Source organism: Acomys russatus, chromosome 21 (assembly GCF_903995435.1).
Source record: "Acomys russatus chromosome 21, mAcoRus1.1, whole genome shotgun sequence".
NCBI lineage: Eukaryota > Metazoa > Chordata > Mammalia > Rodentia > Muridae > Acomys > Acomys russatus.
In genome coordinates, this window is record NC_067157.1 from 16,545,494 (window position 1) to 16,571,852 (window position 26,359).

At 38.9% G+C, this 26,359-nt stretch overlaps 1 protein-coding gene across 1 annotated transcript in view; it reads left to right on the forward strand.

The window, feature by feature from the left end:
- Positions 1 to 2,654: 2,654 nt before the first annotated feature.
- Kpna5 (karyopherin subunit alpha 5) overlaps positions 2,655 to 26,359 on the forward strand; it is a 40,656-nt gene continuing 16,951 nt past the window's right edge. The window contains exons 1-8 of the mRNA XM_051164217.1: positions 2,655 to 2,806; positions 8,149 to 8,282; positions 10,126 to 10,227; positions 10,353 to 10,452; positions 14,466 to 14,560; positions 17,146 to 17,277; positions 19,163 to 19,251; positions 22,823 to 22,922. Coding sequence (XP_051020174.1) covers positions 2,803 to 2,806; positions 8,149 to 8,282; positions 10,126 to 10,227; positions 10,353 to 10,452; positions 14,466 to 14,560; positions 17,146 to 17,277; positions 19,163 to 19,251; positions 22,823 to 22,922 — 756 coding nt within the window. The 5' untranslated portion in view covers positions 2,655 to 2,802. The remainder of the gene's footprint in view (positions 2,807 to 8,148; positions 8,283 to 10,125; positions 10,228 to 10,352; positions 10,453 to 14,465; positions 14,561 to 17,145; positions 17,278 to 19,162; positions 19,252 to 22,822; positions 22,923 to 26,359) is intronic.

The window sequence follows — 26,359 nt, forward strand, 5'->3', positions numbered from 1 at the left end:
AAGTCCAGGACAGCCAAGACTACACAGAGAAACCCTGTTTCAAAAAACCAAAAAGCAAACTAAACCAAACCAAACCAAAACAAAACAAAAAACCCAAAACCTTAAATAAAGTAGGTTGTGAAAAATCTAAGCCAAAAGGGGTGCCTGCATCACTTCAGGCCCGTGGTGGGAGAGTGGCCACAGCCAGAGCTTCACAGTCAGAGGCAGGAGCCAGCTGGCAGGTAAAACAATCTTGAAAAAGACATCTTTTATATATGACAATAAGATAATGATAGATACAAGGTACCCGATATTATGTTATATGAGGTTTATTAAATGAGCGTGGGGAGAGAAGGAAAGGCGGAGGGGTACCCCAGAGACAGACAGAGACGGAGACAGAGACAGGAAGAGTAAGAAGAAAAGAGAGTGGGGCGGGAGGGAGGGGAGTAGAGGGGTAAGAGACAGAGAGAGGGCCACGTGGATAGTTTGTCCCGGGCTTTGTCACCAATTTTATGTTTAATAATTAAGGCAGTAAGATAAGGTAATAAGGTATAATAAGGTAATAAAGGTACCAGATATTATGTTGTAGAGGAGTTTATTAAATGAGCGTGGAGAGAGAAGGAAAGGGAGGAGAGGTACCCTAGAGAGCAAGACAAAGACAGGAAGAGTGAGAAGAAGAGGGAGTAGAGAGAGAAGGAGAGAATAGAGACCTCATGGAGGGTCTGTTCTTTTTATATGGTCCTGGGCAGGGCCACGCCCCCATGTAAGGTAAGCAATGACATCACAAGTGGGCGGGCTGAAGCAGAATGCTAACATCCTTCAGGTGCTGAGGGACTGGATCTTGAAGAGGAGGCCACAGGGAAGGGCCTGATGCTCCTGTGGGACTTAAACAGCAGGCACCAGTGAGCCAGTGCAGGCGACAGAGACAGAGCAAGCTTCAGCGGGGAGCTATCATAGAGGCAGCCATGAGCAGTCTGCCTCAAAGAAATCCTAAAAATCTAGAATGGAGCTCAGGAGCAGTTTGGCTATTTTTTTTCCACTTTGATTCCCATCTCTGGAAGAAAACTTGAAAACACAAATACAACAGACAAGAGAAAACGACAATACATACAGCCACACAATCAGAAAAAACAGACAAACAAAACTCAGACATACAGTGGCCACCTTCACTCGTACACCAAAGCCAGGAGGACACTAGCATGTCCTTCCCCTCTGCCCTGGAGACTGGGTCTATGATCTCATCAGATCTCGTCTTTTGTCTCTCCAACTGTCCAGACTCCAAAACAGAATAGAAAAACTCACCAATAGGTCCAAGCTTCAGAAGTACGTTGGCTGACAATTCTTACTTTCAATTTGCAAATGTGGGGTGGTTGCAGTCTGGAGTCCCTGGGGCCTATCAAGTCCACTTTGAACTTGCTCCCTCTGACACCTATCCCAGACCCCTAACCCTGAGTCTGGGAGTTTCCCCGTGGATCTCGATGGGGCCTCCAAATGGAGTTTGAAGTTTGTGACACCTGGAGGAAGATCACAGACTCAGTCCAATTATAATTAAAAGATTTATTGATTAGCTGCTAGCAGGACAAACCATTCTCTGAGCCAAATTTGAGATTGTCATACGAGAGGTATGGGGAAGGATTTTGTTTTGTTTGTTTGCTTGTTTGTTTGTTGTTTTTGAGACAGAGGTTTCATTGTGTAGCCTTTGCTGTTTTGGAGTTGCTTTGTAGACCATGGACTAGAGTCAGAGACAAATGATACTAGGTACCAAGATAGATGCTTAGCATAAGGTGGAGTTTCTTTAGCCATAACAAGTCACATACTTGGACAGTCCAAAGAATCATTTTTTATCTCTTTATATTTTAGTTAATGGTTAACTACTACATTGCAGACATCTTTGGGTTAGGACTCATGTTATTTGCCTTGTATATTCAGAGTTTAGCATTACATGTGGGGCTTAGTCTGCCTTCACTACTGCTGCTCTTCAGAGTAGATTATAGGGCTTGTGTGAGTTTGCTATAATTTAAACTACTTCATCTGACGTTAATCCTTGCATTGACAGAAAACTACGTTTGTTGAAAACCTTTAATGCTATATAAAATTATACAAGAATGGCAAATTCAATTGGAACAAGTATTTGAGAGGCCAAGGTAGGAGGCTATTCTTTCTCAGCTACATGGTGAGCTTTAGGCCAGCCAGGGCTGTGCAGCAAAGACCTTGTCTCGTGATTAAATTTGAAAGATAATTTCTTAAGCTAGACAAAAATCAACCAAACAAAAGCACATGGTTATAAGTTTGTAAACCTGAGAAAGGCAAAAAGACTGTATGTGATTTTCATGAACCTTGAGTTTTTGTTTTGCTTTTTAAAAAACAGTTTTGGTGCTAGTCCGTTCTTGAGTATTCACAGCACACCCAATGTAATATTGTAGGACGGAGAAGCAGATGAATGGACGCAAAAACAAGAGCTCATCTTCGCAGGCACAGGGAGGACTAGTGACAATCGTGGCGTGTAGCTACAACCTATGTGTCAGGACGTGGGCTCCCTAGGAGTGCAAGCAAGCCAATGCTGTCCTTCGGAGCCACCAGCTGAACAGCCACGCCCCTTCAGGACCACGCTCACTGCCACGCCCCCTCCTTGGCCGCCGTGCGAGCAAGGGTTTCTGGGAACCGGCTTAAGGGGCCGAGGAAGGGGGCGCTGGAGGCCGCCATCTTTGCTTGCCTGGCTGCTCGCCGCGCTCCACGCTCGAGGCGGAGCTTCTGCCGCGTGCTGTCTGCAAACCAGGTCACCGTGTGAGACTGCAGGGCTGGGCGCGGGAAAGGGCCGCGTGGATGGGTGAGTGTGAGTGACGCAGGCCGGGGGCTGGGACCTCGGGATGCTGCTGGTGTGTATATACGTATGTCCCTACCCCAGAAAAGGGTCCGGGACCCGGACCGGTGTCTCTCTGCCTCCCGGGGGGCTACAGCTGCGGGGGCGTGGCCGCGATCTCGCCACCCTTGCTCACAGTTCCTTGGTAAATTTCCATAGGTAGTGTTCCCGGTGTGCAGTGGCTGTCACCTTATGGAAATGGCCACAGTGCCTGCAGGAGAGACTGGGCGGCGTGCAGACCCTCCGTGCTGCACCCGAGCAGGCGTCTGTCTCTTCAGTCCCCCAACACAGCAACCCTGGGGTCCACGTTTCTTTCTGTCAGCTGTCAAGATGGAAATGCAATGCATAATAGACGGAAGGATTCGGAAGCAACGAGAAGGTGTAGCGAGACGTCAAATATGACATTTAGACGTTGAGCTTCGTCTACACCTCAAAAAAAGGGAGGGGCGGAAGACGAGAGGAATTTTGACTTACCTCTTAGTGTGCATACTCCGTGATGGCTAGTGTTTTGTAGGAAAACAGATTTCTAAAGGTAGAAAAGGAACTTCGCTCCAAACCTAAGTACTGTGTGTTTGGTCACAGGCTCAGAGTTGGTCCTTCCCGTCCTTACAGTCTTGCCATTTTTAACGACATATCCAAGCACAGGAAAATGGAAGGCTTTACTGACTTGAACTGTATTAACAGATATCAGAAAAAACAAACCCTTGGAAGTTCAGATTCCAATTATCTGCCTAACTTCATCCAATATGTTTTTTTTTCTAAGAACTGGGTAAAAATACATTTATGGATGAAAAAAAAAAAAAAAAAAGCCACTCCGGTTTGGAAACTTTACAATATCTGAATGGTGTTTCTTATATCTCAAGTAATTTCTATGAAATCCAAGCCTTTGAATTCCAGACCTTGAAAAACTACATTTTCCAGCAAACTAAATTTATTTAGGTGAGACCACACAGCTAAGATGGAAAAGATGCAGAAAGTATTGCTGAAGAAAAAGAGAGACAATAATATATGTGCTCTTGGTGCTACCTTTTATTTGGGCTAAGAATCAAGACTGAAATATTTTATTGTATTTGACAAAGTTAATAATCTAAGAAGTACTATCTAGAATGTAAAAGTGTAATTGGGGAGAAAGGCCTAAAGTGGTCCAAACAAATGTGAGAATAAAGGACTAGAACGTCTATTTGTTTACATCTTTAATTGGCTCCTTGTAGAAAATGGCTAGGTTTGTAGTTTTTGCAATGGCGTAATAGAACATGATAGTAACACACATATAAAGATAAATAGTTGGAGAAGCCAGGAGGTAGCTTGATTTTTCACAGTGCTTGCCAGGTTAGCATGAGGACCTTTTAGTCCTCAGCACCCAGGCTTAGATACATGGTGGTGACGGTCTTGAAAGGCAGTGTTAGGCATATCGCTGTGAGTCCACATTGCAAGTTCAAGTTCTAAGCCAGCAGGGCCACATAGCAAGACCCTGTCTTTAAAAATACAGCAACTTTCGGTCACTTTTGTGACCCCATGACTGGGGTTGGTGTTGGAGTGGTCATCCACGGAGCTCCCTGAGAACCAGGCTAGCCTAAGTAACAAGCCACACACCGATTCTTGTCTCAAAAGAGAATGTGGATGACCCCTGAGGAATGAAACCTGAAGTTGACCTCTGGAATTGATACATATGAACATATATATACACAAATCAATACAAATCAATAAGTATTGAAGGTGAATACACTGAAATATTCCACATATATAAAAATGTGTACTCAAAAATGTTTAAATGGCAATAGCCTAGAAATGCCCATGTTTGTAGTTGACAACATTTTTAAAAGATTTCTTTTTACAGATGTTTCACTTTTAAATGATTTTCTGCTTTATTCAGAGTAGTTTAGTAACTAATGCTGAAGCCTAGTTCTGCTTTGTTTTTCTACCTAAGCAGAAGCTGTTAATGATGTTAGAGAGATTTTAAAAATAATTTTTCCTTCTAGATTTATTTTTATTATTTTAAATTTTATGTCCATGTGGGTATAGAGGCAGATGCCAGGGGCATTGGCTTCCTGTGGAGCTGAGGTTACAGGTTGTTGTGAGCTGCCTTATTTGGGTGTAAGCAATACGCAGTCTTAACCACTGAGCTGTCTCTGCAGCCCAAGACCTGTAATATATAAGATAGAGAATAATGCATATATTGCTATAAGCTAACCTTGACTTAACAGTTTCTAATTACTGTTTGCAGGTTTTCTTAGTTAGTTTTCTATTGCTGTTCTAGGGCATCATGACCAAAGCAACTTACAGAAGGAAGAGCATCTTGTAGGCTTTCTGTTTCAGAGGGGTGTGGTCCATGACCATCAAGGCAGGGAGCACGGCAACAGGCCAGTGGTATGGCCCTGGAGCAGCAGCTAAGAACTCACCTCCTGAACTAAAGACGGGGCAGAAAGGGAGAAGCAGGGAATGGAACCTCAGAGCCCGCCCCTACCTATCACACCCCTTTTCCTAACCCTTCCCACCACCTGGGGACCAAGTATTGAAACACATGAGCCTATGGTACCCACTCTCATTCAAGCTACTATACTGGCATGTAGTGGATTGCTGAACTGTGTTAGATAGGTGAAAATTGGATGTTGACTAGTTATGTGTCAGACATTCTGAGCATGTACTCTACCACTAAGCGACAACTCCAATCCAGAAACAACTTTTTTTTTTTTTTACTTCATTCTTGCGTCCTTAGCCCATTATGCTATAACTAAACTCAGATGGGAGTGAGCTGGGCTTCGCTGTCGTTTCCAGTGACTTCTGATTACCAAATCTGATGCTGCTTGGGTGCTTGGCATCAGCTTGGTGACTCAGTGGAAGAACAGAATACATTTAGGGTGTGTTGTGAATGCCGGCACACTTCAAATATTCCTCCAGCTCCTGTTTCTTGCCCTCCCCTCCCTCCCTTGTTTTCTCTTACTCCCCTACTTCTTTGTCCTGTTTCTTTCTTTCTTTTTTTCTTTCCTCTTGCCTTTTTTCCACTAAAATCCTGGTCAAGCGCCCCCCCCCCTCCCTTTTTTCCCCCTTTTTCTTTTTTGGTGGCTCTCCATTGATATTGGATGATCAAGTCAGGACCTTTGTTCTATGTTTTGATCTTATTTTCAACCATCTGTATTGTGAAACAGTCCCCTGAAGTCCATATTCTTCTGTTAAAATGTCTACAGTGAGCATCAACAACACTCTTAATGAGATTTCACTTGTTTTCTCTCCTTTGTCTCTTCAGTTCTGTTCCATAGGATCAAGTTTGGATTTCTCAGTGGGATGCAGGCACCGTATTTATGTTTATAGTGTCATTGTCTGTCTCCCGCCCCGAGTCCTTGTTGAAGCAGGGCTTATTTCTTACTGCCAGACTTCCTTCAGATCTTCTGTCTTTGTATCTTCATATCCTCTCTCTGTTGAAATGCCTCTTCTTTTTTCCTTTCCCGTCCTTTAACAGAGTGTAACAGTGGAGCCTGTCTGAGCCTCCTCAGATACCTTAATTGCTTTATCTTACTGTGCTCTCACAGGAAGCAATGTATATATATTTTAGTGCACTGTGTTGCTTGTGTTTCTGCAAGCTACTTAGCATCTTATATGAGAGATACAGATAGATGGAAGTCTCTTCTGTTTACTTTGTAAGTTAATCTATTACAGTAGTCTGGTCAGGCCTGGGTATGTTCCTCAAACTTACCACACAGTGTAGTAAGTAAATAATACTTATCTGTCACATTTAACTGACAGTTGAAAAGACTGCTGTTTAGTCTTCATGTATAAGCCCAGAATAGGTTACAACATTAGAAAAAATATTCATATGGTGTACCAATACTATGTTTCTATATTAGGTTTATAATTTTCTGAATGGAAAACTAATCTATATATTTAAAATATAATATTTCATACTTAATACTTTTTAAATAGTGTATTAATGGATTTTTTGTTTGTTTGTTTGTTTAAGACAGGATCTTACTGTAAACCTTTCTGGGGCCTAGGCTGGCCTAGAACTGACAAAGATCCAACTGCCCTCCCTGTCTCCCAAACATAAGCTTTAAAGGCATGTGCCACCATACTCGGCTTTGTTTGTATATTTTAAAATACATTTGTAATAGAAATGAAAAGTACAAACACTTCATGATTGCAATGCCCACCCCTCTGAATGACCCTGGGGACAGGGGATGAGTTAGCGAGGCAGAGTCGATGACACAGACCGCGGGAGTTCTGGTACAAAGCAGAAGCTCCTTTATAGCGGAACTATGGCAGCCCTTTATACCCCACTCCCAAACTCCCATAGGCTGTTGAAGCTCTCGCCTCTGTCGTGTCATCATGGGATTGGTGTGCACACGACTGTGTGTACGCCGTTGCTAGGTGCCTCGGCAGATTTTCAGTTGGAAATTAAAAAAAAAAAAAAAGCGTCAGCGCGCATGCGCAGTCTCTTATTACTGACTGGTACACTTCGTTGCTTCAAAAGAACTAATTTTAATGGAAGAGGACTGAAAACTGATAGTACAATCATAACACAATGGCTTTGCCGACTTTGGTAATGTATTAAGTGGAAGAAGCCAGACTTTAATAAATACTTGAAGTGCTTTTATTGCTGCTAATACCATATTTTCTTGAAAACAGGACTGTGTAATGTTGGCTCTTTCTTGATTTTGCCAGTAGTATAATTCAGAAGTTTCTTTTACTCGGATAGTTGATGAGTTTCCTGATAGTGATTGAAAGATGTGTGTCCTTCAGAAATGTTAGCATACTACCAAGGGTAAAGCTATTAAATCTTGGACTCTGTGAAATAAGGTTGATGAGTGTTTTTAGATCCAGACTTGTTACTCATTTAATATTGCTAAAGCATATATTTGATTTGTTCCTGCCAAATTTAGTGTCTAAATTTTATTGGTCAGAATAGAAGTCCTCTCATGGGCCAGCAGCCTTGTCCCCCTATCTCTTGTACAAGGGCCTGCTGGCTTGCTTTTCTGCTTCTCTGCTGTATATCAGTCAACCAGAGGCGCCATCATAAGTGGGGCATCTGCCAGCACCTTTCTAACCTCCAGATCTGTGGGCTAACTAAACCTCTTTTTAAAGCAAGTCGCTTGGATCTCAGTGGCCTACAGAGCATCAGGAAATGTGTTATGACTTGGAATTGATTACTAAAATATTTGATTATTTTGCTCCAATGTGAAAGAGGGGAGAGAGAATGTATTTTTTGTCTGTAAGTTTCAAAGTTGGTTTTGTTGGTCAGTATAATTAGTGAACTTAAATTTAGTTGCCTCTTATGTTGTTTTGAGAGTTATCTCTGTCTGTTTTCTTCCCCTAAGATTCAATGGCCAGTCCGGTGAAGGACAACTCCAGAATGAAAAGCTACAAGAACAAAGCCTTAAACCCTCAAGAGATGCGAAGGCGAAGAGAAGAGGAAGGAATACAACTTCGAAAACAAAAAAGGGAAGAACAGGTAGTTTTCTTAGATACTTAATTTTGCTTAGCAACAACAAATTCATCCAATCAGTATCTCATGTGGAGTTTGCAAGTTTAACTATCATTGCTGTATTTTAGAAAACTTTAAATGTTAAGTGTTTGGGAAAACTGATTTGCTAATTCTATTCTTTAATTAATTAAGCTCTGGAATAACACTTGTAAATTCATTAATTAGGATCCTGTACTGTTTTAGCCACTGACTGGAGAGACTCTCTTCTTGTGTTGATAAACATTTTGTACTGTATTTCTGCCCACTGCTAACAATGCTTACCTTTAATCACTTAGATCACGTCTAGTTTTCAGGATAGACTTTGTCCCCAGCAAACACATATACATTTGTGGATTTCATAAGCCTTAAGGTGACTAGAGTCCTATTTTCAAGTTTGCATTCTATGCTTTCTTTGTTTTGTAATATATTTCTATATTTTATAACCTCTATGCTTTGCATATGCAACATAAAGAATATAATGTCATTTAAAAGAATGCTTCTCAGCATTTTCTATTCCAATATAGCTTTGGAAATATTTACAAATAAGTAAGTAATCTTTTCAATAACAAATTAAAAATGATGCATGAAAAGGACTAATTAAAAAAAAAAAAAGTCCAAAAGCTGGGCGTGGTGGCGCAGGCCTTTAATCCCAGCACTCGGGAGGCAGAGGCAGGCAGGTCGTGGTGAGTTCGAGGCCAGCCTGGTCTACAAAGTGAGTCCAGGACAGCCAAGGCTACACAAAGAAACCCTGTCTCAAGGAAAAAAAAAAAAAAAAAAAAAAAAAAAAAAGCCCAAAGGGCCTGTGTAGAAATATAGTAATTATGGCTTGTAAGCTCCTGAGTGCAATATCTTGCAGGACTTAACATAAAAAAACAAGCAAAAAGAAACAAGAAACCTGTTGACTAAATAAGTATGTGCAGACTGAGGAAGAGGCGCATTTACTTAGTCATCAAGGTACAAGGAGGTTTTTGTTACTTTGGCTGCTGTTTTGTCTTTTCATTTCATTAATGATGGAGTTAGCAAGTGTAGGGTGGTTTTTTCCCACAAATTTTCTCTTATTGCTTGTTTTTATTTTATTTTTGTCTCATTGTCTCGTGTAGCCCAGGCTGCCCTTAGCTTTTCTGGTAGCCAAGGATGACCTGAGTTCTAGATCCTCCTGCCTCTACCTCAGGTGCTAGGATTATAGGCATGTGCCACCAGAGCCAGCTTCCTCGTGCTCGTTAGCTGGCTTATGTTAACTCTATAGCTTGTTACTTATTCTGTGTGACTTACTTTTTAATCAAGATTTCCCTTTTTTATGATTTATTTTAATTATGTGTATGTGTATATGTCTGTGTGAGGGTGTGCATGTGAGTGCAATTGCCAATAGAAACCAGAGGTTCTAGATGCCCAGAGCTGGAAGTACAGATAGTGATCAGTTGCCCAACAGGGGTACTGGGAATCTAACCTCTGTACTGGGAATCTAACTCTGGTCCTCCACAAGAGCTGAATGCACTTTTAAGCACTGAATCATCACTCCAGCCCATAATGAAGATTTTTCTTAGAAAAAAATCTTCAATAAAGAAATGTGCTCTTTCTTTCTTTCTTTCTTTCTTTCTTTCTTTCTTTCTTTCTTTCCTTTTTTGTTTTTCGCGATAGGGTTACTCTGTGTATATAGCGTTGGTTGTTATGTGCCACCACACCCTGATGAAATATATGCTTTTTCAAGTCCTTTAAAATGTACATGTCTGTTTAATATTTTTAATTATAAAAACTATTTTGTTTATTCATGTAAAAGAAGGAGTCCTATGACAGCTGAATGATTTTATAAAATAATTTCTCTTTGTTTCAGTTGTTCAAACGCAGAAATGTCTCTTTGCCCATAAGTGATGACTGTATGCTAGAGAGTCCCATCCAGGACCCAGATGTCAGTTCCACTGTGCCCATCCCAGAGGTATGCTTTACAAAGCGGGTTTTGTTTATATTATACCTCACAATATTTCAGAGGCAGCATATACAGCAAACAATATGAATAATGTTCATGCAAACATTTACATGTTAGTTTTTTGTGTGTTCTAGGAAGACGTGATCACAGCAGACATGATTCAGATGATTTTCTCTAATAACGCTGAACAGCAGCTGACAGCAACACAGAAGTTTAGAAAGCTGCTTTCTAAAGGCAAGAATTATTTTCGGTGTCTTATTTGACCTGAGAGAATTTTATGGCAGAGATTTATATTTTTGAAAAATTTGAGCTACTTCTACCCCCTGCCTTTTTTTTTTTTTTTTTTTTTGCCAGAGATAGGTCTTAATTTCTCTTTAAAACATATTCATCTGGTATGGTTGTGTACACCTTTATTTTGTTTTGTTTTGTTCTTTGAGAGAGGGTTTCTCTCTCGTAGCCTTGGCTGGCCTGGAGCTTAATAAGTAACTCAAGCTGGCCTCCAACTTACACAGGTAGATCCACCTGCCTCATCACCGAGCTAGGTTGTGTGGACCTCGTGCTCTCTGGGAGACAGAGGCAGGCAGATCTTTATGAGTTGGAAGCTAGTCTGGTCTATATCATGAGTTCCAAGCCATCCAAGACTGCATAGTGAGATCTGGTTTCCAAGAAAAAAAGATTTTTACAGTACTATCTTAAAAATTTGTTAAATAATTGTAGAAAAGTTACATATTGTAGACGAATCTAAAGAAGCCAATATAAAAATAAAAATAATTCTGTTACCAGTAAATAAGGCTATAATTCCTTGTAGAAAATTTTTTTTTAGATACACATTTTGTTTGTTCACTTTTGACTTGGAGACAGAGTTTTACAGTGTAGCTAAGGCAAGCCCCCCAAACTCTCCATCAAACTCTCCATCTTCCTGCTGCCCCTTCTCAAGAGCTGAGAGTTCAGGTATGCAATACTATTTACTGACCATTTGTCATGCACAATGGCCAATTTACCCAATTAATAGTTTCATATGTAGAACTTATATAATTAGTCATTTGAATCATAAGGAATTTTTAAACTATTAAGATTTTGCAGGTGATCTTGAATCACGTGCCTTTCCTTCCTAAGGAAGGTAAGTTTACTGATGTGAGCAGACAGTGAAGTCTTGTGGTGTGGTCAGCATGGATTGTTAGGCTTTTTGTCTTTGTTATGCACTGAGACTAAAGTGCTCCATGGGTAAAGGCATTTGTCACCAAACTCTGTAGTCTGAGCTTGATCCCCAGAACCTGTGTGGTTGAAGGAGAGCACTGGCTCTCCTCCCAACAGTTGTCCTCTGTCCTCCACACTTGCACGGTGGCACAGAGTCATATGTGAACATGTATACACAACCATGTAAAACAAGTGTAAAAAGATGTAATAAAAGAAAATATATCAGATACATTTTACTTTGCAATAAATACCTTTAGCTTTTATATTTCATTTTTCATCTCCAGTAGCTCAGCATTTTAGGCAATGTTTACACGATTAAGAAAGGCTTCTTTTTATCTCTGTATTGTAGTATGTTTTTGCAATTGATTCTTACTTTGTCTGATTCAAATGTTTTTATGATATTCTTTTTCAAGATTTGTTTTTGACACATGAATAGTATTCACATCTGATTGATAGAATTTCTATAAACTATGTTTGAGAATTTAAAAATTGCTCTCATTATTATTCTACCATATCCTTATCATTTTTAAATTTATTTTGATTCTTTAAAGTAAGAACGTAGTTTGAAGGCATTTAAAAAGTCTGTTATCTGTGACTTCATTCTTTGATGTGAACATTTTAGTAAGAAGACATTATCTTAATTTTCTGTAATTATTCTAACTATCCTGTTTCTTTTATCATGTCATAAACAATCATTTTTCATTGTTTCTTAATAGTTGGATTTATTAGCCTAACTTAGACATAAAACAGGAGTTATAAACATTTTCTTTTACTAATTGATGTGGATTCCTGCCAAATGTATCAGAGCTAGAAGAATATTATATTTACTATACTTTTATTTGATCTATTAGTATAGAAAACACAGGAAAGCAGCTGTAAATAGAACTGTAAGCAAAACCATCAGGAACTTGTATTTCTTTGTTAAGTGGTATCTAACTGTTGGCACTAGGGAGACCTATGCCTCTGGCTACTGCATAGCCTACCATTAAATCCAGCATGCGCTCCTGATTTTTGCCAGGTAATAGCTTTTTTACTAAAGTCTCCTTTGTTTCCCCATTGTGGCCACTCTTACAAATGTCAGTCACTGGTCACACTTCTTCAATCCCAGTTTTATAGAAATTTCTCCCATGCTTTTCTGTTTTCTATTACTCTTTATCTTCACTGATGAATTTTTTTTTTCTATTTTGCTTATGTTTAAATTGCCAAAGTGACTGTGAGTCTTATTTATGACAGCTTATTACCTTTATAAGTTTTTATACACTATTTTCTATGTAATATTAATAACAGTTCATGTTATATATTAAATTAACTGATAATTGTAGTGCATAAATTAGTTTCTTTTAGAATAGATGATAAAAAGTGCTGCTTGCACTGTGCCGGGAGACTGCATTTGGGTTCTGATGTAAATGGCAGGTTTCTGTCTGTGCTGGCCTGCAGATGCTGATGTAGTGTCCATTTCTCACTGCCTCTGACCACATATCCTGTTACCTCTCCCATCTCATCACTTCTGTCCTCAAAAAAAAGCAACATACAATTTTTGTTTCTTTAAATTAAAAAAAGAGGAAAGTTTAGCGTTTTCTTTCAGAAAAAGAAACAAGGTGAAGCTGGTGACTATACATCCAAAATTCTGACCTTTTGAAAGGTGGAGGTTAAAGGGGCATGAATGTGTCCTGATGTGCTGAACTAGAGCAGCTGTTGAAGAGGGAGGTGGGGACCAACATTTTACAAAGTCTTCAGTTTCATTTAGAACACTTAGAGAAAATGTAATGGGTAGAATTTTGTCAGCTTTGCGGAAGTCAGAAGAGAGAATGATAATTCTCTCTTGTATGACTTGGTGAACACCTGCATTAGAACCAGTCAGGTTGAGCATGGTGGGCGCTGGCAAGAGCAAAGAGTGATAGTTATATGCATGTGGCTCAGCTATGCTTCGTTCGTATACACACACACACACACACACACACACACACACACACACACACACAAACACACACACACTTGCACACACACACACACACAAAAGTATGGTGTGGAACATGGAGAAACAAATTCAGTTAAAGAAGTTTGTGAAGTTTTATAAGTGGTAATACTTAGTGAGTAAAGAATTTAACAAAATCAGTAATATGAGACCGATAGGAACACCAGAAGCGACTGAACCACTGAAGTTACTTTTTACTGATGCAGAGGTAGAAGAAAGAGCTCCTTGTGTTTATTTGGTCAGTACTTAAAATATGTTTGAATTTTATATGGATTCCAAGATTTGTGATATTCAAAGGTCTGCATTTCATGAAATGTTAAGGGTTTTTGGTCATCTAATAGCGTTTTCTAATAATAAATAATGTCTAGATAAACCAAAATCATGACTACCTGAGTCAGGTAAGTGAATGACTTGCTAGTGAGGGAACATCCTTGGACATTGAGGCTAGTACTTTAAGGGTTTAGTGGGGACTTTCCCAGTTGGTATTGTGAGTTTCGAATGCACATTCTCTCCATGTTGTAAAGATGATCTATCTCTTAAACGTAGTTCAGCCTAGGAAATATATCTTAATTTTCTATCATTGCAATTAATGAAAAGTAGAGTTTGCTTTGTAGAAAGTACTGCAGTACTTACTGCGGAGACTGTAAACTTAGGTCATAGAAACCTAGGGAAGCTATTTCCTATGCCATGTGTGATAGTTGCATTACTTGTCAAGTTAAAGTCTTGGATCACCTGCAGGCAGGCCTCTGCCCATGCCTGGGTACGATTATCTGCCTACCTTAACTGAGATGGGAATGCCTGCCCAAGGCCCTTAGCAGCCGGGGCTTACTGCAGTCTTAGAGTGTATGTGGAGAGGAACTGATTAGACGGGTCATTTGTTGCTCTCTGTGGATACAATGTAACCAATTGCTTCATGCTCCTGCGGTTGTGACTGATTTTTCTGCCTTGTTTCTTTGGTCAGAATATTTTATCACAGCAAAAGGAAAAGCAAGTAAGAAACCATATTGCATGAAACAGGGATCTGTTGGTTGTCTTTTTGTGTCTGTATAATAGCCTTTCTTTTCTTTAATCTTAGAACCCAATCCACCAATAGATCAAGTCATACAGAAACCAGGAGTTGTACAGAGATTTGTGAAGTTTCTTGAAAGACATGAAAATTGTACTTTACAAGTGAGTCTGAAGGTTCTTTTCTTAATCTTTTCCTAGAAGTGGCTGAGTTTCTAGTAGAAACGGTGTCTCTCCATGCTAACTGTATTGTAAGCACTCATTAAATACTTAACAAAGGGAAAGCAGGTCCCACTCTTGGCTAGACATGGCTCTCGTTTGGTTTCTATTAGGATTTATTTTGCTGAACAGTTTCAGAAAGCATAAAATCACAGTTACTGCCAATGAAATTCTATAGTTGTTGTCAACCTTTATTAACATTTTCTTGTAGAAAACTCAAAGTGTTAATCTTATTATTAAACTCCCTTCTTTCTCAGATAGGGTCTATCTATGTACCCCTGGCCTTGAACTCACAGAGGTCTGCCTACCCATGGTATTGTGGTGGAGTTAAAGGCATGAGCCACTGCGTTCAACTCTGTTGTTTCTTAATTAACTTTCTAAAATATTTTAGATGGTTTTCTTTTTTTTGGGGGGGGGATAAATTTGTATAATCTACAAAAAGTAGCACCAAAGTTAGTTTTTTCCTAAAGGGCATTATATCACAAGCCTGACATGGTTAAAATCCCCCAAATAATAGCTACTGATAGTAATTTACTGGAGTTTACAAACATTATAGTGTTTGGAGAAGCAGTTATACTTTTCTCCCATTGATGTCTGTGTATACTCTAGAATCAGATTTAGGTTTTGGGAATTGGCGAAGACCTACATCTAATTCCAGTGTTATTGTCAGTAATGAAGGGCTGTTGAGGCACAGTTACTGAAATTGCAACAAAAGTAGTGACCACTTGTTTGAGTGGTTTGGGAAAGGCCCCCATTTCAGGCATATGTAATACGTGTGAGTATGAAAGATAATGTTTAGAATTTTTAATCAGAGTCTGAGGAAAAGGCTACTTTATTTAGATCAGTTATTTTGGTTTAAAGGCCATAGGCTTTAATCTCTGTTTTATATAAGCTGTAAGTACAAACTAAAAGCTCTGGTCTCTCATATCAGTTAATATGGGCTCTTTACTTCCAGTGAATAAAAAAAGAAATGAGTGGATATCATTAAATAAAGTTATTGAGTGCTAATTTGAAAGCTGGCATTATATAAGATATAGGTCTAAAATTATGACATTCTTCCTGCTAACAGAAGTTCTTCAACTACGTTGCAGAAGGTAAACATACCAAGAGACAGGAAGTAATACAGTGTGCTTAGCACTGTAATTGAATTATGAAAAAGGTACTCTGGAGCCAGGCATGATGACGCACACCTTTTATCCCAGCACTTGGGAGGCAGAGGCAGGTGGATTGCTGTGAGTACGAGTACAGCCTGGTATACAAAGCGAGTCCAGGACAGCCAAGGCTACACAGAGAAACCCTATCTCGAAAAACCAAAAACCAAACAAAAAACCCATATATATATATATATATATATATATATTTTTTTTTTTTTTTTTTTTTTTTTTTTTAAACATATTACTCTGGGGACATGGAGGACATAGCAATTGATTCTGTGGGTAAAGGCCTAAATATTTCATGAAGGTATTTATGATTTGGCAAAGTGAAAACAGAAAAATTAGCCTTAGATTGAGAACATCGTATGTTAACAGTGTGGTGTACTCAAGAACTCTGGGGACTTGAATCTTTATTTGATCCTGATGAAATTCACCAGCAGAGTTTGGGGATAGCTGCATGGTATGGCTGTTACCCAAATGGCTATCAATCTGCTAGCTCAGACCATTATTCTAACTTCAAACTAGGTTCCTGCAGGACATACTATTCTATAAGCATTGCACTTTTCAGTAGGTTTGTGACCTGACCAGTTTTCACTAATGCATTTTCCTGGGGAATATCAAGGAGAAATTCATAAACCTTTAGTTGTTTTCTGTTTATTTCCATGTTTACAATTTGTGGAGGCTAACGTCTCCACTGATAATAAATATAGATTGCTTCCTCAGATATTTTTTCTTAGTCTATAGTAGGTTCTATTATGAAAGATGAGCAAACTTCTAGTCCCACATCTATTAATAATAAAACCTTTATGTGAAGCCAAATACCTAAATATCTGACATTCTAATTTTCATCTTAAATTAGGTTGGGGGTAGCGTGATCACCTGGGAAGTAAATATGTTCCTGAATCTGTCACTCATTTACTTTTGAACAGTGGAATTCCTTAGAATACCACTGTGAAATAGTAAGCATTAGGAATTATATGAATTAATTTGAATTTATATATTTTGGCATTATAAAACATATTCTTTTTGGTTTTTGTTTGTACAATCTGAAGAATAATCTTTTTGCTTTCTTAAATAAGGTTTTCCATCCATAAAACTGACTTCTCAATGAATTTTCATAATCCTAAGTCGGCCTTCCTTTCAGATTTCCTTTTCAGTCGATTTCTTCTTCTTTTATGCAACTTTTTTTTTTTTTACAGATGACAAAAGTTCATTGTAATCAAGCTACTCCTGACTGATCAGGGCTGCAGAACAAACTCAGGAGCTAAACTTTGACTTTGAGCCAGAATGTTTCAGAGCTTTTAAGCTTGAAAACCACAAACATCTCTGCCAAGTTACAGTTACATTTTTTCATTCATTTTGATTTTCTTTCCTTAGTTTGAAGCTGCCTGGGCATTGACTAATATAGCGTCTGGGACTTTCCTGCATACCAAGGTGGTGATTGAAACTGGGGCTGTGCCAATTTTTATCAAGCTTCTCACTTCAGAACATGAAGATGTACAGGAGCAGGTAAGTCTCTACCTTATGCAGGATGCTGTATCTGGAGACTGTCATCTTCTCCTGAAAACACTACTTGTAATTTTGCCCTTTACTTCATTTTTATGCCTAGTTTGCCTAACATTTATTAAAAATACATTTGTTTCTTTTCAGTCTCTGATTAGAAGTGGGAAAGATGAGCCACTTTCGGTGTAATTCTGGGTTTCTCAGAGAATGTTCTCAGCGCAAAATCCACTGTTTGTGTTTATGAGAGAGCATGTGAGACATGAAAAGGAACGCACCAAAGTCACCATGGTGGCTGCAAGGCTTATCTTGTATCTGGGGTGCTCTGACGCATGCTCTGCTTGTATAAGACACACTTTGTTGTTTCTTTTAAAGAATATTGTTTTACTTTGAATTGAATCATTTTAATATATTTCAGAAGTAAATTTTCAAAGTTTTGTTCTAAGAAGGAACATTTAATAACATCATTGGATCATAGAAAGAAACTCAACTTTTGTTTGGGCATGGTGGTGCATGTCTTTAATCCCAGCACTCAAGGAGGCACAGCCAGGTGGATCGATGTAAAATGGAGGCCAGCCTGGACTACATAGTGAGTTCCAGGACAGCTGTGGCTACACAGAGAATCCCTGTCTTGAAAAACAAACAAACAAACAAACAAACAAAAAAGGGAAAGAAAAGAAACTCAAATTTTGAGGTTTTTTTTTTTGCTATACATTTTCATCTATTGGTCTCCTGTTCCATTCATCATTTGGCTTTGTGAGATTTTGTATTCACTTGCCACTAATATTGGAAGGTTTTCTATGGCATTAATTACTTTTCCAAGAAAATGTTGCTAATTATCCAACACAGTTTTTATATATATTTTTCAGTAATTCATTATCTATTCCTTAATTGTATATTTGGTATTTGTAGCCTACTATTGTTAATAATATAGTTGTGTACATCATTGTATATTGGTTTTACGACTTTTGGATTTTCTTGCTTTTTGTTTTTGTTTTTTTGTTTTTTGTTTTTTTTAATTAGAGGAAAAAAGGACTAACCTGCAAAGAATATATATCTCCACCAACAGGGAGTGAGAGTGTAAATTTTTCTTTTTCTTAAAGACAGGGTGACAGGGCCTTACTATGTATCCTTGGTTAATCTCACACACAGAGATACACATCTGACTCCCCTCTTAGTAATATTATTATTTTAGATAGTAAGAGTTATCTTTAAAGTATTTTTTTTTCTTCTCTAGTTTTAAACTTTTTTTTTTACAAATTAATCTTAGGTCTCAAGTAGATGTTAAAAATAATTCATGTTTTAAATTCTAAAATAAGACTTTCCCAGTTGAAAACATAGTATAGTTTAATATTTCCATGAAAATAATAAAATTAGACTATGGGTAGAGTGATAATTTTTATTTATGTAGTTCCTCAAATAATTAAAACTTACTACCATTTACTTTTTAAAACTTCTCTAAGCTGATTAATCTTAAATTTTCAAAAATCATCTAATTTTTATCTTAGTTATTATTTATACTGTTTGTTTTGTTACTTATTTAAAAGTCAATACCATGCTAGCTGGAAGATTTTTTGGCAGAGGCGCAAATCCCTATTATAAGTAACTAGAAAATTTGCTAGATAATGTTTTGTCTTTCTTGGTAGACTCAAAGTAGACTCCTGCAGCTCTTCGTCACACAGTATTGACGGTTCACTAGAATGTAAGGGAAACTTTTTAAATGCCCTTATCTTATGGTTTAAAATATTATAGAATTTCACTTAAATTTTGTCTTTCCTATTTCCTTGCTTTTGTTTTTCTACATGTTCTTGAAAATCATTGTCTTGTTGCTTTTTGTAGTAAAAGTCTTCTGGTTTAGGACATTGTCTTAAGAGCATTTCTTTATTTTCCTTAGGCTGTTTGGGCACTTGGTAATATTGCTGGTGACAATGCAGAATGCAGGGATTTTGTTCTGAATTGTGAAATACTTCCACCTCTTTTAGAGTAAGTATTTTGTTTAGGTTTATCATAATTACGTTAATTTTGCATTTGGAAAAGAAAAGTGTATACATTTCTATACAACAGTTGTATTCTCAAACAATATTTTGTAGTTTTTGCTTATGATTGGCCAGGCCTAAGATGAGGTTTCTCCATGTAGACTTGTCTGACCTAGACTCACTTAGTAGACCAGGCTGTCCTCGAACTCACAGAGACCCACTGCGTCCAAGAGTACTGGGATCATAGGATTGCGTCACTATGCCAGTTTTTCCTTTCATTCTTGAGAATCCTTGTGTGAGAGTGGCGTATGCCTTTAATCCCAGCACTCAGGAATCAGGAGCAGCAGATCTCTGCCTGCTTGGTCTATAGAGTGAGTTTCAGGGCAGCCAGGGCTATTATACACAGAGAAACCCTGTCTTAAAAAACAAAAAAAAAAAGGAAAAAAAAAAAGAATCCTTTAGGTTTTTTGAAGCGGCCAAATAAGAGAACAGACCTTGGAATAGACTTCTTTAGGAATGTAATATAATGGTTTTTCAAGGCAGAGGGAATGGGGGAAAGGGCAAGGCCTGCCAGAGCCATCCATGTTTTCGAACTGGCTAGTCTCTTCAGTGTGCCTCTTAGTTTCTTGTTGAAAACTGAAGGGGTCCCCTTTAGATGTCAGACAGGGAAGCAAACCCTGTGAAAAGATCAGAATGAAAACCCAGTGCAGATTCACTTGATCAACTGTCAGCCAGGATCAGACTTCAGGGAGTCTAACGCCAGACTGTTCCTTGTCAGGATATTTAAAGTACAGTACAATTTGGGGAAAGCAACAATCAGTCCAGTTCCACTTGCACAATAAAACTTAAGGAGTGACTAAATAGAAACTCCTTTACAAGGTGCATGTGACCGTGAGGGTGGGTCCTATAGCTAAAAGGCCTAGAGTCTAGTGTGGTCTCTGACCAATAGCATACAGGTCAGGAGGCCATACTTGTGACATCTCCCCTAAGGTTCAGTAATGCTTTAGGGAGGGAAGAGTCTGGGACAGTTATTCTGGGAGATGTGGATGAGGTCTGTCCCTTCAGATAGCAAAATGGTCACCAGGTTGTTAGCAACTTCCACTCCCAGTTCTCTGGGTGGAATGCAGGCATATTATTTTCTCTCCTAGAGGGAGCTGGGTTCCCTAGAAGTGGAATTACGGCTGGTTGTGAGTCACCATATAGGTGCTGGAACTCAAACCCAGGTCCTCTGCAAGAGCAACAAGTGCTCTTAGCAGCTGAGCCAACTCTCCAGCCCTTGAAAAAAGATGTTTTTAAAAATCGCTATTAGTTAAGCCAGTCCCTGCTGTGACTCAGCCTTACACGGGGTTAGTGCTGAGCCTGAAGGTCAAGCAGGCGAGGATAGGCCCTTCCCAGGGGTTTCCCTGAGTGTGTACCGTGACCTCAAGATGTAGAGGCTATCGAGATGTCTGATGTACAAAAGCCTCTCACATGGCTGAACTCCCCAGAGTATTTCACTCCTCAGTTTTTCCTTCTGTGTTTTTCAGTCTCTCCTGTTTGCCCTTAACTGTCAACCAGGATCAGATTTCAGGGAGTCTAACGCCAGACTGTTCCTTGTCAGGATATTTAAAGTACAGTACAATTTGGGGAAAGCAACAATCAGTCCAGTTCCACTTACACAATAAAACTTAAGGTGTGACTAAATAGAAGGTCAAGCAGCTGAGAGTTCTCAGGCAAAGAAAGACAAAAACACATCTTGTATCCATTTCTCAGTCACTGATAAGCAAGCACTGGGAAAGAAGTACAGGCTCTGGATCTGCTTCCTCTATAGCAGGAACCCTGGTTGGGGGGCAGTGTGTGTCGGGGATATACCTTTTCAGAGTCAGCACCAGGCTAGAGAGGACTTTGAGCAAGGGTAAGTTAAAATACCAGGAAGGTACGCGGTGGTGCACGCTTGTAGTCCCAGCTCTCAGGAGGCAGAGGCAGGTGGATCACTGTGAGTTCTAGGCCAGCCTGGTCTACAAAGAGAATACACAGAGAAACCTTGACTCAGAAAAAAAAAAAAAAATACCAGAGCAGTCTACTGATACGTTTTAGCCTTCCATGGATGTAAACTTGGAGTCTCTTCCAGAATTCTGACAAAGTTGGTAAGAGTGGTTCTCTTCTTTATTTTCTCATTATTGGTGTTTGGGGGAGGGAACAAGGTTTTCAGAGTTCCCTTCCTTACAATTATTGCTAGTGTCACTATAAAATGGGATTTTTTTTTTTTTTTCCAACCTAGGCCCTCTATATTCCTAGCAGCTCAGTAAACTCCTGGAACTACATGCCTCAAGTGTGTGTGTTTGTGTTCTTTTTCTATAGTACAAGGAATTATGATGTCACCAGGACTACTTTTCTTAAAAGCTTAAGAAAAAATCAACTCTGCTGGGGACACTCCTATTCAATTAGTGTGTGTTTGTAGGGTGCAGAGGGTAGCTTGTTGGAGTCAATTTTCTGTCTCCACAATGTGGATCCTGCGGATGGAACTCCAGTTTTCAGACTTGGTGGCAAGTGCCTCTACTTGCAAATCAGCTCACTGTCTTGGAAGCCTTCTATTTAAACATAATTAACTAAAACATATAAATAATTGTATTAATTACTTTTGTATGGCCACGATAAAACACTATGACCCAAAGTATCCCACAAAAGAAAGACTTTGGTTGGGCATACAGTTACGGGGTTAGACTCTATCCTGGCAGAGGAAAGGCTGCAGCAGCAGGTGAGAGCTCATATTCCTGGCACAAGTAGGAGGCCAGAGTCACCTGGGGACTGGGGAAGGCGTTAAACCCAAGCCCACCCCTGTGGTGCACCTCCTCCACCAGGGCCCACCTCCTAATCCTTCCCAGACAGCCACCAGTTGGGGGGAGCCTGAATACTCAAATATAGGAGCATGTGGGGGCCAGTTTCATTCAAACTACCAGAGTAACTGAAGCATTCTGTTGTATGTGTGGGAAAATTGTTAATAATTTCTAAGGGAGCTAGAGAAAAGACATTCTTGTTTCAGATACTCAGATTTTCAGCACCTATCAGGATTTATTACAACCCAGCTTTTTAAAATATCCACATTGTAAAAACAAAGAACTTCTTTTTGTACAGGGGGAGGTAATCCCCCTCAGGAACAGTCATAGGGGAGGGGAATAACGGGAAAATGGGGGGGGGGAGGAATGGGAGGATACAGGGATGGGATAAACATTGAGATGTAACAAGAATAAATTAATAAAAAAAAAAAAAGAAAAGGAAAAAAAAAAGAACTTCTTTTGCCAATAACTAACTTTCACTTAACACTACGGTCCCTGCTTTCTCATTTTGTATGATATAGTGTTTTCATGATTTTAACAAAAGTAATCTTGTACATTTCTTCTGAATCCATTATTCAGTCTGGTCTGATTTAAGTGTTTGATCTTAGATTCAGTTTTAAGAATAGAGCTATAATACTAATCCCTTCCCTGTTTTTATCACTTTAAATATAAAGTATATCAAAGAGAATGTAATTACTACAAGAAAATAGTTGAAGATGGAAAGTGAATATAACATGACAGTTCTTTTTCTTTTCTTGGCAGGTTATTAACAAATTCAAACAGACTTACAACCACCAGAAATGCTGTGTGGGCCCTCTCTAATTTATGTAGAGGTAAAAACCCTCCTCCAAATTTCAGTAAGGTATGAGCAAAATACACAAGTTAAGAAATATATTTCCATAAAGTAAGTTTCTTTATGATAGATTTTTTTGAGGTTTGAAGAGACTCATATTTTGTTATTTTCTCTATTAAGTAGGCAGTATTTACACATTCAGCAAATTAAGTAAAGTTTATAGATTTCTACTTTTCCTTCGCCGCTCTAGCTCTTCTCCAAGAAGTTCCCAGTGTAACCAGATATTTATATGTGTTGGAGTTGTTGTTTGTAGTTCGGCTCTTCTCGTTTATAGGAAATTGAAGTCAACCCCTCCCCATACGATCCACTGTTAGGTAACTGAAAATGGAAAATGGCATAGAGACTTTGGGATAAATCAGCTATCAGTCTCACTGGCTGGTACTTTCTGAAAGACACTCAACAGTCAAACTACAAAGAGGCCTACATGCAAGTATTATAGCAGCTTTATTTATTCATAAGTATAAAAATAACCCAAAACCTGTACACATTCCTTAGTTGGTGAATTAGTTATGGCTTGTTTATTTGGTGAAATAAAATTCATCAGTAAGAAGGAATAAACTACTGATGCATGCTTTAATCTCAAAGGCACTAAGCTAAATTAAAGGAGCATATAAATGTTTCATCTTACACGATTCCAGCTATGTTTTGAAAAAGAAATATAAAAGAATAAAAATCATATTGGGGAATGTCTGAGGTGAGAAAATTGACCACCCAGGGACAGGAAGAAAATTTTCAGAATTGTAGAAGTATTTTGTAATTTGATTAGATATTGGTTATTCAACTATTTTCACATTTTACATCTTTACAGTGCAAACTGACATACCAAAAAGAAATAGATATTTTGAATTCTATACTTAAAGCAAGTGTAATGTTCTTGTATATTCTACCTCAATAAGCTTGTATTTTAGGACATTTAAAAATATTTCATTCTTGATTAGATCATGGACCAGGATACTTTTACTTTAAAAAATTGGATGTGACTGATACCTTAGACAGTACTGTGTCAATGAACCTGTGTGGCGTGCCAGGCATCTGGGCCTCATCTTTAGTCTTAGCATTTGGGAGGCAGCCTGGAACTTGTAGGCCAGCCGGGACTACTTAGTGACACTCCTTAACAACAACAACAAACCCCAACAAATAGTGAGCGTGATAAATATAGTGCATAAAAATGTGGGGTGCACCTTTTTCCTTAGGAGACATACCGTAAAGTGTTTAGAGGGGGAAGTGTCATGGTGATTTTTTGTAATCTGTAAACTTCCCAGCTGAGGGAAGACAAACATACACATATAAACATAGTCAGTTACAGACGCATGTGAATGTTGAGAGAGAACAAACATGCAGAGTGTTAACTAGTGAATTTGGAAGCAGCATGGTGGTATTGATTGCGCTTTTGGTGCAAAGCTTCTATAGGTTAGAAGCTTTTCGAAGTAATAAATTGTTTTACCATCTGTCATTTTTGTTGGTTGTTCCCCCAAAAGCAGCAAGAATGATCTACAGCTTTGAGACTGCATCTCTGTTCCTAGTGACTCCCTCTGTTTTATTCCAAGCTAGTTTTGTTAAATAAATACCCTCTAAGAATAGTCACACACCAGCCCACTGTGACTCCCTGACTCAGGTCCTGTTTGCTATCTCACTTTACTTTCTGGCCTCACTGTACTGTTTACTGCTCCATAAACAAAGTTTAATGCTTTGTTTAGCTGTTCTCTCTGCCAAAAACAACGAATAGATGATTCTCAGTATTTTTGGCCTTGGAACTTCCTTCCACTCTTGAACATTATAAAGATCTGCATTAGTGACTTCTGTATTGCTGTGACCACGAGGAAGACAGCTTATAACAAAAAGCATTTACTTGAGCTCATGGTTTCATAGAGTTAGAGTCTATGATGTCAGAGCAAAGTAGGCAAGCTGCAAGATGTGTTGACAGAGCAGGAGCCGAGAGCTCACATCTTTCTCCACAAGCCTGAGGCAGAGAGCATACTGGGAATGGTAAGAGTCTTTTGAAACCTCAAAGGCTGCCTTCAGTGGCACACCTCCTTGAACAAGGCCACACCCCCTAATTTTTTCCAAAACAGTTCCATTTCTACCACTGGGTACCAGGCATTCAAACATAGGAGCGTACGGGGACCATTCTCATTCAACCTATCTCAGAATCCAAATTCTTTTTTTTTTTAAGACTTATATGTAATACTACTAGATTAAAAATTTTAATTATGAAAAGTTGAAACATTTACTAATTCATTTATAAAAATAAAAACAGACCAATTACATGTCTAGTAATATTTATTACCAAAAACACCTTTCACAAGAAGAGGGATTTATGAGATTAGTATTGACTTAGGCTTTTGACCTGAGGGTGTGTGTTGTGTGAGTCTAGTGATTGAAATAGGACCTCTTGTGCTAGACAACCCAGCTACATCCTTAGCCTACTGTGGCTGTTGTTTTAAGACAGGGTCTACTACGTAGCCCAGACTGGCCTGTCACTCACTATGTAAGCCAGGCTGGCTTGACTCTCACAGAGAGAGATCCATCTACCTCTGCCTCCCTGTGCTAGGAATAAAAATGTGCCCAGTCAGCTCTTTGCATTTAGAATGGATCTTACCATGGTGTTCAAGCTGCCTTGAACTTGTTTGCATGTGGTAACACTGTCTCACACAGTTTCACAAATCTCATTTCTTTCTTTATACTAACTTGCTGTTCTGTGTTGTTTCCGCTGAAGAGTAGTCATGAATGGATGTTCTTTGTTACTATGCCAAACCTTGAGTGTATGTTTGTATGTGGCCCGGTCTCACTGTGTATCCTTCACCAGGCTGGAAATGTTAAGCCAGGCTGCCCTGGAGTTCAGTGGCAGCAGCAGCCCCTGGGGTAAAGCCCTGTGTCACCAGAGCCCATCTGAGTAGTAGTTTCTCTTTTTCTTTTTTATTTATTTAGTTTTGTTTGTTTGGGGAGTTTTGTTTTTTTTTGAGACAGAGTTTCCCTATTTAGGCTTGACTGTTCTGGACTTGCTTTGTAGACTAGACTGGCCTCGAACTCACAGAGATCTGCCTGCGTCTGCCTCCCCAAGTGCTGGGATTACAGGTGTGTGCCACTGTGCCTGGCTTGAATGGTAACTTCTTAAGAGTTCTTCTCATTGAGTTTAAAATTCCACCATTGAACTTTTTCTCTGTTAAATTAGAATACATCTATCTTATCTTGAACTTGGAAGAGTCTTTTTCTCCACTTGGAAAACAGAGTCCCCTAAATTCTTACTGGAACATTGTGTGTGTGTGTGTGTGTGTGTGTGTGTGTGTGTGTGTGTGTGTGTGTGTGTGTGTGTATTTAAGTACAGCATTATTATAGGAAGATGTCACACTCAAGAGGGGAAGATGAAGTTTTCTAAAATTCTAATTTTTTGAAATCTCTATTATTGGCAAGAAATGCAGTCAGTTATAGTTCTTGAAATGACAGGT